We start from the raw sequence: 14,249 nt of genomic DNA on the forward strand, positions 1-14,249 counted from the left end.
CAGCAGAAACAAGTCTCAAGCCATCTGTACATTATGGCACCAAGCCACTCTTCCTTTGCTTGGCTTCCTTGCTTGTATTTAACCCAGCTCCCAGGGCTTTCTGGGGAACAAATCCTGCCAAGAGCAGGCTAGTCCACCCTGAGCTGCATCTTGGGGAATGACTGATCTTGCCGAAAGCTGGTTGCTGTTGGAAAGGTGTGAGGGCCTCTCTAGAACAGCCTGAGTGCTCATGTGTAGCTTACTCTGGCCTCAAACAGCCCCATGTGTCTGCAGCTGGGACCGAGGCTTAGCAAAGGAGAGTGCTCCTATCCAAAACAAGCTTTTCCCCTTACTTCATCAATTCTTCATGCTGATAACTCCTCTAATGAGGGACTCCATGCTGCCTTTTAGGAAGATGATGTGTGCTAGCAATCTGCCAGCTGCCTGACTGCATCTCAGAAGCCTTTAAGTGATGCTATTTTGCATCCAGACTTCTGCAGCTTCATCCTGAGCTGCTAGAGGCGTCATCACCGAGATGTGTAATGTAACAAAGGAAGGATCAAATGGTACCGTTTTTTCCAGCAGGGAGATGAGCTCTGTGCTCTTCTGGAAACAGTGAAGCAGGTCCATCAGTGCTTTGCAGGGCTGAGCTCCCCTGCAATCAGCTGCTCAGCCTGGCAGTGCTGCTGTCCTGAAATGATGATAGATAAGGCTTTGGAGTATGTGTGTCCACTAACCTCTCCTGTTTAAAAGCAACAAGACTGGCTGATAACTCTGGTGTACTCTGAGCTGGAAAGAAGGCTTCTTTTCTATTTATTTACAGTTTGGTGGAAAGCTTGATGCTAGCTGAGGAAGTGAGTGGGGCTTAGAATGAACTTTCAGAGGCTCAAAGTAAGATAGCACCCAGGGAGTGTTGCAAGAACAAGATGTTCTGTTGGTTTTCCTCTTTCCTCACTGCCCTGCTCACCGCACACCGTGTAATGCTGTGTGAGAGCCCTTCTTAGTGCTGCAAGAGTCCCAAAGCTCTTCTGTGTTAAAGCAGGGTAAGGTCTTCAAAACAGGGCTGTTTCAAGCTCAGAATAAGAAGCTGGACTTTTTATGTGGAGCCTGCTAGATAGGAATGAGCTAGTAGAGAGAGGCTTGAAAGTTGTAACATGGCACTGCTCAGCCAGGTGCTTTCAGTTCAGCAGCTGCGTAAGTAACCCTAGAAATTCAGGCAGACCTCTCAGCTCCTTAAGCCACCCTAGAAGGTGCTATAGCCTCAGCCTGCAGGTAGAAAAGGATGTGCACACAGCAAGTGTTGTGTGGCATCATCCTGTGCCCTGAAACCTGCTGTGCTGGGCTCTGGTGCTCAGCATGGCCCGGCTCAACACTTGGGCTGGGTGGCAGCACCAGGGGGCTGGACAGGAGTCAAAGCACTGAGGAGTTTCATGGTTGAGGCTGGACGAGAGATAAAATAGCTATTCATAGTGAATGCTTTCCAAGAATAAAGAAGCGGGAAGAAAACATAAGCGTGCTTGTTTGGGAATGAAACAAATAGGCTGTGCAAGCCTCAGCTACTGGAAATCCATGGGCTGGTGTCTAATTCTGGCTTTGGTAGCACTGGGCGGGGATGCACACTGGTTTACTGTCTCCTCTCGAGATGACAGTCTTACACAGACCAGATACCTGCCAGAGCACGTTGCTCAAGGCAATTTCCTGTGAGTTAATGCAATCTGTTGATTAAACATTTGTTTCTTGCAGCCTCATGCTGAGCAAGCTACTGCAGTCAGGGAGATGAAGGGAGTTACTTTCTGTGGGATGATGCTTCTGTGCTTATCTTCAGTTTACAGACCTGAGATAGCTGAATGCAGCGATCTCTCCTTCTAATCACTGACAGGATCTAGTGATGAGAATTAGCACATCAGAAAGAAACAAAATGAGCTTTCCTGGGCGACAGTGAACTTTGGAAGTGAAGATAAAAGCTGTTGCATTCCCAACATCAAATGCAACACTGGCCCACCGCTTTGTCTGACACTAAGCCATCATACTTGTTCAGGTGTCTGAGCCCTCGGATGGTGGATAGGGAGAGCACTTTCAGACACTGATAAAAGGTTGGATTTTCTGTTGCTCTGGCCTAATTTAGTTAGATACTGCAATCACCCAATCCCTTATTTAAACAGAAAGGGTAGATTAGACTAGACTGCACATACCAAAACCCAAGGCAGACGGAAAAACATTTGGTTTGCCTCTGATGCAGCTTTCCTCATCCAGCCTAAAGAAATCAAGCAAAGAAAAGAACAAAATATTTGCTTTCTTGCTTTCTTGCAGGCCGTAATTCAAAATGTACCGCATGAAATGCATTGAACAGGGATGCAGAAGGACTGCCCAGGATGCATGTAGTATCCTCGTGGCATGGCAAATGTCACTTCAGTGGCCTGGTAGCACCGTGGGGTTGCTGCAGAAGCCTGTTTGATAGAAGGGACATGTCCTGTGATCCTTCTCCAAGTTTCTGGACTGAGGCCATTATTTTAAAAAGCTGCTTTAAACCTACATTTTATGGCTGCTGAGATGGACACAGGATATGACCTTCTTGGTTTGGCCCAGATTTTGACTTGCTGTACTTTTTTAGATCACTCTTTAGCAAATGCAGATGTTTAAAAAGAAGGAGAAGGCTGTTTCCTCTGGAACAAAATCAAACCACTTACTATTCAGTGCACAGGAGCTCCTTTTATAGGCTTTTGGTCTGATCCTGGGCTGAAGACAGGGAGAATATTGTCTGTATGAGGTTGACACGAACTTATTCAAATTGGGGAATCAGCATTTTCCTAGGAAAAAGATGTGAATTGGCTTCTGAGCAGAAGTTGAAATGCAGATGCAGATTGTTCCATTATTGTGCTCAGTTTTGGGCACTGGTGAGAGTCTGGATTTCAGCTGAGAACTTGCACCAGTGCCCGAATGTGTCCTGAACTGGCCTGTGGTGTGCTTGCTATGCTGGACTTAGTGCTTTGAATCTAATCCCAGTATATCTGGGGCATAACTTGGCAGTAGTAAAGGAAATTCTGCACAGAGACTTTTATCCATTAAGGGACAATGATGATGCTGGGTTTCTGCCATTTAATTTAATTTAATAAATGGCTTAAAAGAGCCCTTAGGAAGATGGGTGCTGTGCCCTGTCAGAAGTGGATGTGCTTCATGAGAAGTGCTCAGGTCCTGCCAGGGCAGAAGATAGATGGATGTGGCAATGTCAGCTATGCTTCCACCTTCTGACCTTCTGCCATCACATCACTCTGCACTGTGAAGCACAGCCTGCGGCATCGGTCCTGCAGCAGCTCAGATGGCTCCTGTGCCACCAGGAAGCCATTCACTGCTGCCTCCCTGGGGACAGCATTAGCAAGTGCCTTGCAGGCAGAATGTGCTGGTCCAGAGCAGATTGCAGAGATACAGCACTGCTGGTGTCTCACAGGTACCAATCTCCTGCCTGCCCTCTCTGTGTTGCACTTGGTTTCATGATACAGATAGCAAATAGTTCACAGTGGTGGTTCACAGCAGCAGGAATGTTCATACTGACTTCAGGAAGAGCTGGATCTAACCAATTTTCTAGCACACGGAAGCATATAAAGAAAGGTTTTACTGTCTTTTGTCTTTTCTTTCACCCCCTCCATGGTGTCTGCAGAAATCTCTTTGCACCAGATTACACTGAGACTCATTACAGCCAGACTGGACAAGCACAGACCATCTCTCTGACCGACACGGTGAGTGCAGTGACTGCTTTCCCTCCTGTGGCTCTCTGTTATGAGAGCCAAGGTCAGCCACCAGCATTGCTCCCCTGTCTCTGGGTGCTGAGAAACTGTTTATTCCTCCCAGTGCTCATCCTCCTGCTTTTAGTTTTGCCACTGGGTACTCCACACTGGGGACATTCCCAGCCTTTGGGAAAACCAGCCCGTGTAAGCTGGCTCCTGTTCAGTATAAAACCCATAAATCACTGATCTCACGCAGGCCTCGGCTGACTCTCCACTGCAGTGGCACAAAGATGTGCATTGGTCATGATGCAAAAATAAGAGATAAAGCCCCCATGAGATCATCTTTACTAATGCTGCCCCGGGGTGAGGGGAAGGGACGTGATGAACACGTTGGCATTTCTACCCCAAAGCCTCCTTGTCCCTGCCAGAGGCTGCCTTTGTTTTGCCAGGAGCCCCCAGACATGGACTTCCCCACTGCCCATGGTGTCACCCTCTCTGGGGCTGAAGGCACATCCTCTGGGTCCTGACCCAGGGCCAGCTGCCATCGATAGGCAGCTCCTGTTACACGCAGAAAGCCTTGGATCAGCCTAAATGCTGCAGCCATCTGAGTTGCTTCCTTGGGGATTAAAGCTCTCAGTTTTCACTGGCAACAAGGAGCTGTTTGATGCACTTACATGGGCCATGCGTGGCAGCTAAAAGGCCGGATTTCAATGCGGACTCGCAGAGATTTAGTTCTGATAGTCAGTTGCCAAACACAGTACAAGGAGAACAACTGCTGGAGTATCGGCAGGACTCATGTGGGACTCTGATGCCCAAATATAGTGTGTGTCCACCCTGAAACTGCATTTCCATCCCTGCTCCCTTCTGCCTTCCAGGACCATTGCTTTTACCATGGGGTTGTGAGAGGCTGGGAGCACTCCAGTGTCACGCTCAGCACATGCCAAGGGCTCCGGTAAGTGCCTGCGATGATGCTGGAGCTGTGGGAATGCTTCTGCTCAGCTTCTCATCATTCTGGGTAGATTAACCTCTTCTCTAAGGCCACCCAACCAAGAATTCTGGGCATAAAAGGGAGCGTGTTGGGGAAATGCAGAAATTTGGGTATCATTAGGAACCATGGCCTCCTAGCCAGCTCCTAGACACCTTCCTGCTTTGTGCTGGCAACATGGACTCGTGCAATGAGTGAGTTTAACTCAAGAGTCCATTGGAGCGGAAGACTCAGTGCTGCATCCATTACAGAGACAGGGACAGGACTCAACACATCCCAGCCCAATGCTCTACACTAATGCACAAACCAACTCCTCCCATTCTCTCACAAGTTTCTGTGGGCACTTCGGGGCAAATTCTTCAAGTCTGAACTTCTCTCTGGGTTGTGAGACCTGCTCTCTGCTTTCTCCCTGAGTGGTGCTGGGGTTGTGTGTATTCTGCATTTAAACCCTTCACTTTGGTAGTAATGAAGTCTTTGGCAGGAAAAGATGGTCTGTATCCTCAGCAGGAGTAAGTGAAACAGCTCATTGTGACCAGGGAGCTGCATTCATTTACACCAGCTCAGAGTTTGTTTCCAAACACCACATGGGCTTTATTGATATTAGTGGTCATCCGCTCTCAAGCACTGATTGGAAGCTGTGCTGATGGGACTGGCTCCAGCCAGGAAACAGCCCGAGCCAAAGCAAACCTGAGACATCTTAAGTGACTGTAGCACAGGCCAAAGAGCCTAGCGAGATAAACAAGACAGTGCAGCCACCTGTGGCTTGCAATGAGTAATCTGAAAGTTAAACTGGTCACAGGTGTGCCTTGCTCCCACCAGACTGCCTTTTCCTAGGCTCTGCCTTCCATCTGTGAGGGAGAGTAGAGATGTCTCAGTGTGTACATGCAGTTGGGTTCCTGCATCCCTGCACTGTCAGCATGTGCTGGCAGCCCCTTGGCATCCTTTTCTGATTGCCAGGAAGGCATGGGAGCTGCACACACATAGCTGTTTTCATTCTGAGCCTTCACAGGGAGGTGTGCTGCCCATCGAGCCATGCATCTAGTGAGCATCAAGCACAGATGTCCAGCTCTCCTGGCTGTAACATGCTCATTGAGAAAACCAGAGCCATATGGCTGTGTGCAGGTCACAGAAAGAACTGTGTTTTTGTCTTTTGTTGACAAAGTCTTTACATTTTTCGGGTCAGTTCTGTTAAAGACGAGTGTCTGCAATTGGTTGAAAAGTTTTCACTGCCCCTCCAAGAAAAAGCTGTACTTAAAATTAGTGCTTCTCAGGTTCACACTGTTGCAGCACATCTCCAAAAGCCGCTCAATTGAATGTCTGAGGCACACCGAAATATGCAAGCTCAAGGATTCTCCCCTCTGAACTCAAAATATTCCCATCCTTTTTGTTAATGACCTAAATGTGCTGTTAAGGATAAGTGCCTTGCCAGGGTCAGACGGGAACTCAGCAGCAGCAGAAGGATTTGTCTGCAGTTGCTGTGATAGTAATTAGCTTTCCCTCTTATTGCTTCCCATTTCAACAGAGGACTTATCATACTGAGCAGCAACTCCAGCTATATCTTAGAGCCAGCTCCTGACAGCCCAAACCAGCACTTCATTTACAGGTTGGATGACTTGAGATTGCAGAGAGGAGCCTGTGGCTATCAGGGCACCGGGGACACAACCAAAGACTGGCTCAGGGACTTCACAGCTGGGATGAAACCACCACGCCAGAGGGTGAGCAGGGCTGAGGACAGGAACATGGGCACTGGCTGTAGCTAAACTGACTTGTGATGCTTGGTTGCTATAAGTCAATCGTATCTGGAGGTCCCTGCATGTGATGGGGCAGGGGGAATGGCCAGTGAAAAAATAAACCGGGAAAAACAGCCTGTACCTATGTTTTGTGAAGAGCTTCTTGGGGGATATTGGGGAAATAACCTGTGTTGTTGCTGCTGTAGGTGAAACGGGAGGCTCTGCAGGCTACGAAGTATGTGGAGCTTCTGCTCGTGGCTGATTATGCAGAGGTAAGAAACAGGATCATGTTTGTATCAACTGAGCACTGGGCCCAGAGCACGCGTCCCACGTGCAGCATCTCCTGGGGTGGGGAAGGAAGGTGGAACTCAGCAGGTTTCCTCTTGCCATCTCAATGGTCTTACCCCCACCAGCAGACAGGGAAAGCTGTGTCTTGGTCTCTTTAGTTCTAGCAGCCATGACTCCTCTGCCACCCACAACAGCCCACTGTTGGTTGGGGGAGAGATGCAGGTTGCGATTTGGATGAAAGATGAGGGTTAGAGATCAGTTTTGACCTCCCAAGATACCAGTGGTTGGCCCTAGTTATTGATGGGAGAGACTGCCTTTAGCCTAGGGTGACTTGAGGGTTTCCAAAGCAACATGCTTCTAACTCTGCAGTAGACTTAATCTCTGGAGAAGATAACTGTGATTATCCTCTGCCCTGAGCTGGTGGCAGCTATATATAAATAGACATTTTTAAGGCTCCAGATCATAGAATAGGGCTGGAAGAGACCCAGTGAAGTTAGCAATCCCTCCCCCATCCCCAGCCCGAGCAGTACACCAGGCGTACTTACTGACGGTGCAAACTATGCAGTGTTTTGCTGATCATTTAATCTCCAGCACAGACAGGAGTCAGGCTGGTCCTGTTCATAATTTAAAACTTGAAACTCCAATAGGGAAAGCCACATCATGCTCTGGGCTATAATTTATTCGGAACAAAACTAAAGGCAGAACCTGTTTGTTTTCTTTATTGGGTAGCAGGATAACAGGGAAACTGTGAGAAAACACATTATACTGCCATATGTTGTTCATTTGATTAGACAAGCTGGGGTGGACACCCTTGCAGTGTTGTCATTAACTGCCCTTGTTTTACTGTCTGCCTTGCCTAGAAGAAAAGTCCCAGGTTTTGTTGTCTGTTAAACAAAAATCTAAACATCTTGCACCTTTAATTCCTTAAATCAAACAGTTCCCTAAAATTAACTTCTAATTGCCAGCTGGTTTAAACAGGCAAATTCATTCCTCACTGAGTGGATGAGTGAGATGTGGTGAGTGCTATGGCAGCTTTGACCTCAGACATGAAGTGATGTTACCATATATTTTACCTGGCACATTTGTCAGCCGCTGGCTCTGGGGGCTCTGAGAAGTTTGGGTTGCTCCACTGTGTTACTGTCAGTGCTTGAGTAACATTGCTGCAGTGGGATGCTAGGGATGAATTCTGAATATACATGTACTCAGATATACAGTGAGGAAAACTTTTGGGCTTCCTTTCGTAGTTTCCTTCTTATTCCTAGAGTAATGCGACTTGTTTTAATGCACTTTTGCTCTCCTTGTTGCCTTTGTGTTGCCTGACATGTTCATTTTGTTCAGTTTCAGAAGCATCGCTTTAACATTGAAGCAACAAGGCTTAAATTAGTGGAGGCTGCTAATTATGTAGATAAGGTGAGATTGGGTGTGCGTGAAATGGGGAAGCCAAATCACAGATCTTGAATGATAAGAATTGTGACAGAGGGATTCTGCCTTACTGTGGGTGCAAATAATGCTGCAGCAGTTTTTCCCAGTGGAGCAGTTTTTCTCTACTGCTTTCCTCAGTGACGTGGGGAGTGCAGAGCATCTTCCAAACAATTCTGTTGTTGGACATGAGGGATGGGCTGGGGGAATCTCCATTCCTTACCTTGGAGCCATCATGAGCATCTCTGTTTTAATACATCTCTATTAACTGCGTTACCTAATAAAAGGGACTGAGGTATTCTTTCAGGCCGTCTTGGCAACTTGGCAACTAGAAATCCTGGCAGCTAGAGCTGGAAGGAGCCTTCAGAGCTTGTCCTTGCAGTGGTACCAAGTGGTACTTTTTGGATCTACTCCCTTCACTTTCCCCTTTTCCCCTTAAACTCCTTCCACCCCGCTGCCCATGAAGACTTGTCCTATTAGTACTTGTCGCAGGCAGCAGGTCATTTCATTCCCTTTTTCAGGAATTTTAGCCTATGTAAAGATAAACATGATGTGAGTCCCCAGTCTTGGTTTCTCTTCTTCTTTCACTTAAAAATGAAAGTTCGGCATCTCTAGTTGAATCAAGTTTAGGTTTTGAGTGGTGCACATTTCTCTCTGCAGAGCTGCATCACAACATTGCAGTGCATTGCTAGAGGGAGCATCTTTTCTGGACACGTGTATCTGTAGTAACATTTAGCAGGGTTCATACTCAATATTTAAACATCTTAAAAGAAATCAGTGGTGCTCATTTTGTCATCTCTTTTCCTTCCTATATCTTAGTTTTACAGATCCCTGAATATCCGGATTGCCTTGGTGGGGCTGGAGATCTGGAGTAATTGGAATAAATGTGATGTAAGTGAGAACCCCTACTCCACCTTGAAGTCTTTTCTGGCCTGGAGTAGCAAGGAGCGGGTGCACAGAAAACACGATAATGCCCAACTAATCACGTAAGTTTATTTCTCCTCAAGTAAACTGCTTCTGACAAGCGGGTTTGGTGGTGAGAAATCAGTACGTAGGGTTGTATCATCCTAATATTCAGAGTGGCAGATTTACATAGAGGCTGCTCAGTCAGCATTAAGTTCTGGCACCCAGAGCACAACCATGTTAGGAAAAGTGGAAGTCCCAGGCTATGCAACAGTCTTCATGCACATGCATCAAAGTACATCAGCTTTATTGCGTGTGTATCACACACAGCTGCACATGATTTCTCACAGCTGCATGTAGAGCTTCAAGGAAATCTGTACCATAAGCAAGACCTGTTAAGGGGATCTAAACCCTTTGTGGAAGTCATTCATTCCTAGCTCATCCCACTGAGGCACAGCAGACATGGTGCTGCGAGCTAACTGATGGCCTGTGACTCACCCTACTGATCCCATTACAGCCAGTAGCTATGGCCAGCAATGCAGATGTCATAGGAAGATCTCCTTACCTCTCCCATGGTAATTTATCCACCAGTAAATAATGGCAAGTCAGGAGAAACCTGCACAACTGAAATGCAGTTTCCCTTGTTTTGTTTGGTTGTTTTTTTGCTGGTTGTTTTTTTTTTCCCCCTTTAACACTGCTGTATTTCACCTACCTGGTCATGTCCTGAGCACAATTTCCAGGGCTCCCATTTCAGACGTGCTGGCAGGGATAATGCAGAATTCTGGCTCACCAGGCAGGAGCCGAGCATGGCTGCACCTCGGAGATGTTATCTAGTACTCTGTCAAGTCCCTGAATCCCAAGCTGGCAACTGTGGGGCTTATGGTAAATTAAGTGTTCACAAACAGTTCCCAGTTAAGGATCCAGAAATAGTCTTTTCTGTGCTTGTTGCAAAGCTCGGCAGGAGCACTTTTTGGCACGAGACCATTACAAAATATAGGCTTGGCTGCTTGTCCCATAAACCCAAATAGTAGTCCAAGAAAAATAGGTCTTAAGGCTCTGTAGCTCTGCTATGATGTCCTATACTTGAAGATGCTACTAAAGAAAATGTGTTCACCTCATACTGTGTATATGTATGAAGTTGTGGACTGCAGGGTGCATTTCTCTACCTTGCCTTCCCAAGGGCCTCAGTGCCAATTCATGGTCTTTTCTGGGTTGATTTTAGGGGTGTGCCCTTCCAAGGTACCACAGTGGGCTTGGCTCCTGTGATGGCCATGTGCTCTGATTTCCAGTCAGGAGGAGTAAACATGGTAAGTAATTGCTAATACCAAATATGAAGTATCTTTCCAGCAGTGGACACATAGGATAGACACCTCCTAAAGCTCAGGAAGTGAGTATTTCCTGGGAAGGCCTTTATCTCATCTCCTTATAGGCAGGAATACCTTCAACAGATGTTTTCTACATGTAGTAATGAGAAATGCTGCATACCCCATTGGCTCAGGACAGGCACAGGTAAAATGCTGATATGCCTCTTCGACTCTTGCACAGGATCATTCTGAAAATGCCATTGGTGTTGCTGCTACCATTGCCCATGAGATGGGACACAATTTTGGCATGAATCACGATTCAGCTGGCTGCTGTAATACCCCTGCAGAAGATGGAGGATGCATCATGGCTTCAGCAACTGGGTGAGTTCATCTTACATGATCTAATGGAGAAATGCAAAGGGCTTCTTACAAGAGCCTTGGTGGAGTAAGAACTACAAATGCATACTGGTGGGTCTGTTGCTGCCTGTTGCTGCCAGTTCTCTCTATTTATGGAGAAAATACTGCTGGGCAAACCCTGGCTCATGTATCAGTAGCAAATTGATATATTCCCAATGAATTTATCCTGCCTGAGATTAGCCTTAGGTAACACAGGCACCTGACAGTGTTTAGAAATGGAGCTCTAAACTGTCTGATAAAAAGGAAGATTTTCCTATCTTCAGTCCTGATAGACCCTCAGGACCCCTCTAGCCCCTCATCAGAGTTTGTGCTTCCCACTCTGCCGTACCAAATGATCCATCAACCCAAAGCAGGTTCAACACATGTAGACACACATCCTTCTGCAAAACCTGGACTGCCTATTGCCAGCAGGTACAGAGAAACAGGGGTGACCAGAACATGTGTGACCTTGGCAGAGGTTTCCGTGGGTTTCATTTCTGTGTTGCACATGATATGCATAGATAGATCATTGACAGGGTTTCTAAAGCATCTGGTACAAAAGCTCGTGTGTGTTAGAATGTGGTAATGAGAGGAAAAAGGATTGCTTCAGGAAAGAACTGATTTTTATTAAAAGGCACAGTGATGGGGCTATAATTCTAAGTCAGAAGACATGAGAACAGATTGACTGCATATTGTAAGAATACTGCTTGGTTTCAATGAGGCACAGAAAGCCTGTGTTTAAAAGAAAACAAATAGCTGGATTTGAGAGAAAGGGGAAACCCACAGGGATCCAGCTTCCATATTTCAGTCACGTAAAAATGTCAGACGAACCCATTCACTTAAAGCCACATTTCCCATTCCCTCAAAGCTTCCTCCTTGGGGTTTAGCAGGGAATTTTCTCCATAGATATCTTCTTTTGTGTACATTATTTTCTCCAAATAAGGAAGAACATTTAGGTGAGAAGTGAAAACATCGTGGCATGCAAGCAGAACACGCAACTTGAGCACACATATTCATGGTCATATATAGAGTGCATAACTTCTGGCATTGTAGCAACAGAAATGAACAATTCACATAGCAGAAAATATTCACATCCTTTGCAATGAGGCAGTAGATAAGAAAAAAGAAATGTTGTTTTTAGCAGTTAGATTCACAAGCAGTTATTCACAGTCTGAATACTGGATTCTCCGGCTTTTTCAGGCAGTTAGGAATAAGCCACAGCATCAGTACTGAGCAGGTAAGGACAGACATACTTGTTAGATACCAAAGTCAAATTTAACATATTTTGCTTCAACAATGTTTAATTTTTAAGGCCACTCTTTCTAGACAGTCTTGCAGTGCAATCTCACCTAATCTTCAAATGTGATCCAAATGGATCTGATTTTGAACAGGCACACAAAACCACAATCTGCTTTAGCACAGTTTTACAGACTTCAGAGGGAGACCTGTGTCCTTTGGCACTTGTCAGGATTTGCATGTGCTCCTTTTTGGTTCTCTAATCATTGCCCATGTGTGTCTTGATGTTTCTCTACACTGTCCACATTCAGGCACCCATTCCCCAAGGTGTTCAACCGGTGCAATAGGAAAGAGCTGGAGAAGTATCTGCAGTCTGGTGGAGGGATGTGTCTCTCCAATATGCCGGATACCAGAAAAATGTATGGTGGAAAGAAATGTGGAAATGGCTACTTGGAAGAGGGGGAGGAGTGTGACTGTGGAGAGGTGGAGGTAACAATTGCTCAGATCCAGCCATCTGGGATTTAGTGGGACACTATGATTTTATTATGTATTTCACAAGTACAGTTATGTGATATGTAAACAGCTTTTGTTTGTGCAGGAAATGTGCATACCTTCCCTGTATGTAAATGTATACACAACGTAAATCAAGGTTGTAAAGTATCATGTCTAACTCATAGTGTATAATAATGCAATGTATCCCAGAACTCGGGGATTCTGTAATCCATGGCTGAATGGAGGTGATGAAAACTTCATTTGAAAAAGAAAACAAAAAAGCGATCTTAGATATTGCATTTCCATATGTAAGTTCACTTTAGTTACAGCTCCATTCCTGATAATGATGGAGCTTCTCTTAACACTACATCTCACTTTTCCTAGTTCATACTTTGACTAATAAGACGAAAGTGAGCTGGAACTCAGATTTGCCAGATGTTAGGAGCAAAACTTATGGTATCCAGTCAGTTCAACAGAGGATACAGTTATGCAGTACTGTAATTCAGCACATGCTGGATATCATGAACATATTGTAGAAGGAAGGGTGTTACTTTCTGTGCATGTAATTCATCATTTATGAGAACAGATTAGCCTCAGCTTCACACTTCAATGCTCTGGCATGTTCCTGTCTTGAACATCTGCCTTGTAAACTCCACTGCATCTCTCTGTCTTTTAGGAATGCAATAACCCCTGCTGCGATGCCAGAACCTGCTCCCTGAAGTTGGGTGCCGAATGTGCTCATGGCAGCTGCTGTCATCAGTGCAAGGTGGGATCTCAGAGTTTTCCTAAGAGAAGAGAGGGAATAATGGTGGTGGAAATGTAAGGCTGAAAAATGGAGGGGAAAGGGGAGCAAACACAACCAAATGTGGAGCTCACCTCAGCTCCTCACCTGCAAACAATGGTCTGAATTTTAGGTACAACAGTTACAGTGCAATCAAACTACTGGGGTCCTTTCTTCTAGGTGACCAATTTGAGTCCTGTGATAAGGTAAGCTGTGAGTGCTGCTGGAATGAAGTCTCACTGCTTCTCACTTAGGGGGTGGGATGAATCAGAATGAATATTTCTCTCTTTTGGCTCTAGAAGAAATCTAGACAGAGTATTTAAAGCAAACGCTTCCTCTGGGGATTAGTCTGAAGCTCTGTTTGCTCTGCATCCTCTTTTTCTGTGATGCAGTTGAATTCCTTTAGCCCAGGTGCTTGATAAAGGAATGCTAGCAGAGATAATTGTATACATATGACCACTAGAATTTTAAATCTCAGCTTTCCTTATAGAGGCTGGTTAAAATGTGTTTCTGATTTTGGAGCCAAAGATCTCAAGGTTTGCCAACAAATTAACCCGAAAATGAACATAGGCAAACATTTCTCTGGAGCTCAGTTTTGTGTTTGCACGTTTACCTCTGTGCTCTTACTGACCTATCCTGGGTGTGTGGAAAATAATGTTCTAGGAATTCACCTGGACTCACTTCTTCCACAAGAGACTTGGAAAAACCTCCTGGATGTGCATGCTCTTTTGTTCTCCATGTCTGTGGTGGGAAGGACAAGAATGAACTGGGTAAACTCATCAACAAAGGAGACAGAAGTTACTCATTAGAAAAAAGTCTCCAGCAGAAATGACAGCAAACAGTGAAACAAACTTCCCAAAGAGGGAGGGTTTTGAGGATAGATTACACAAACATCTGCCAGAAATGGTTGAGTTACATCAGATCCTACCCTAGGGTAGAGGGAGATGGACCAGTGTCCCCTTGAGACCTTGCATCCCTATTTTGTGTGCATGATCTCATCACTACCTAGGGAAG

The 14,249-nt window shown here is 45.7% G+C and overlaps 1 protein-coding gene across 1 annotated transcript in view; it reads left to right on the forward strand.

Annotated features, from left to right (window-relative positions):
* The window catches only part of ADAM19 (ADAM metallopeptidase domain 19), a 31,864-nt gene that overhangs the window by 8,984 nt on the left and 8,631 nt on the right, over positions 1-14,249 (forward strand). Inside the window, exons 4-13 of the mRNA XM_061456807.1 lie at positions 3,635-3,713; positions 4,577-4,653; positions 6,209-6,401; positions 6,623-6,688; positions 8,043-8,114; positions 8,943-9,109; positions 10,249-10,333; positions 10,572-10,711; positions 12,274-12,451; positions 13,131-13,220. Coding sequence (XP_061312791.1) covers positions 3,635-3,713; positions 4,577-4,653; positions 6,209-6,401; positions 6,623-6,688; positions 8,043-8,114; positions 8,943-9,109; positions 10,249-10,333; positions 10,572-10,711; positions 12,274-12,451; positions 13,131-13,220 — 1,147 coding nt within the window. The remainder of the gene's footprint in view (positions 1-3,634; positions 3,714-4,576; positions 4,654-6,208; positions 6,402-6,622; positions 6,689-8,042; positions 8,115-8,942; positions 9,110-10,248; positions 10,334-10,571; positions 10,712-12,273; positions 12,452-13,130; positions 13,221-14,249) is intronic.

This window comes from Pezoporus flaviventris, unplaced genomic scaffold (genome assembly GCF_033815535.1).
Source record: "Pezoporus flaviventris isolate CSIRO_AGI_PZ_B2104156 unplaced genomic scaffold, CSIRO_AGI_Pfla_v1 ptg000023l, whole genome shotgun sequence".
NCBI lineage: Eukaryota > Metazoa > Chordata > Aves > Psittaciformes > Psittacidae > Pezoporus > Pezoporus flaviventris.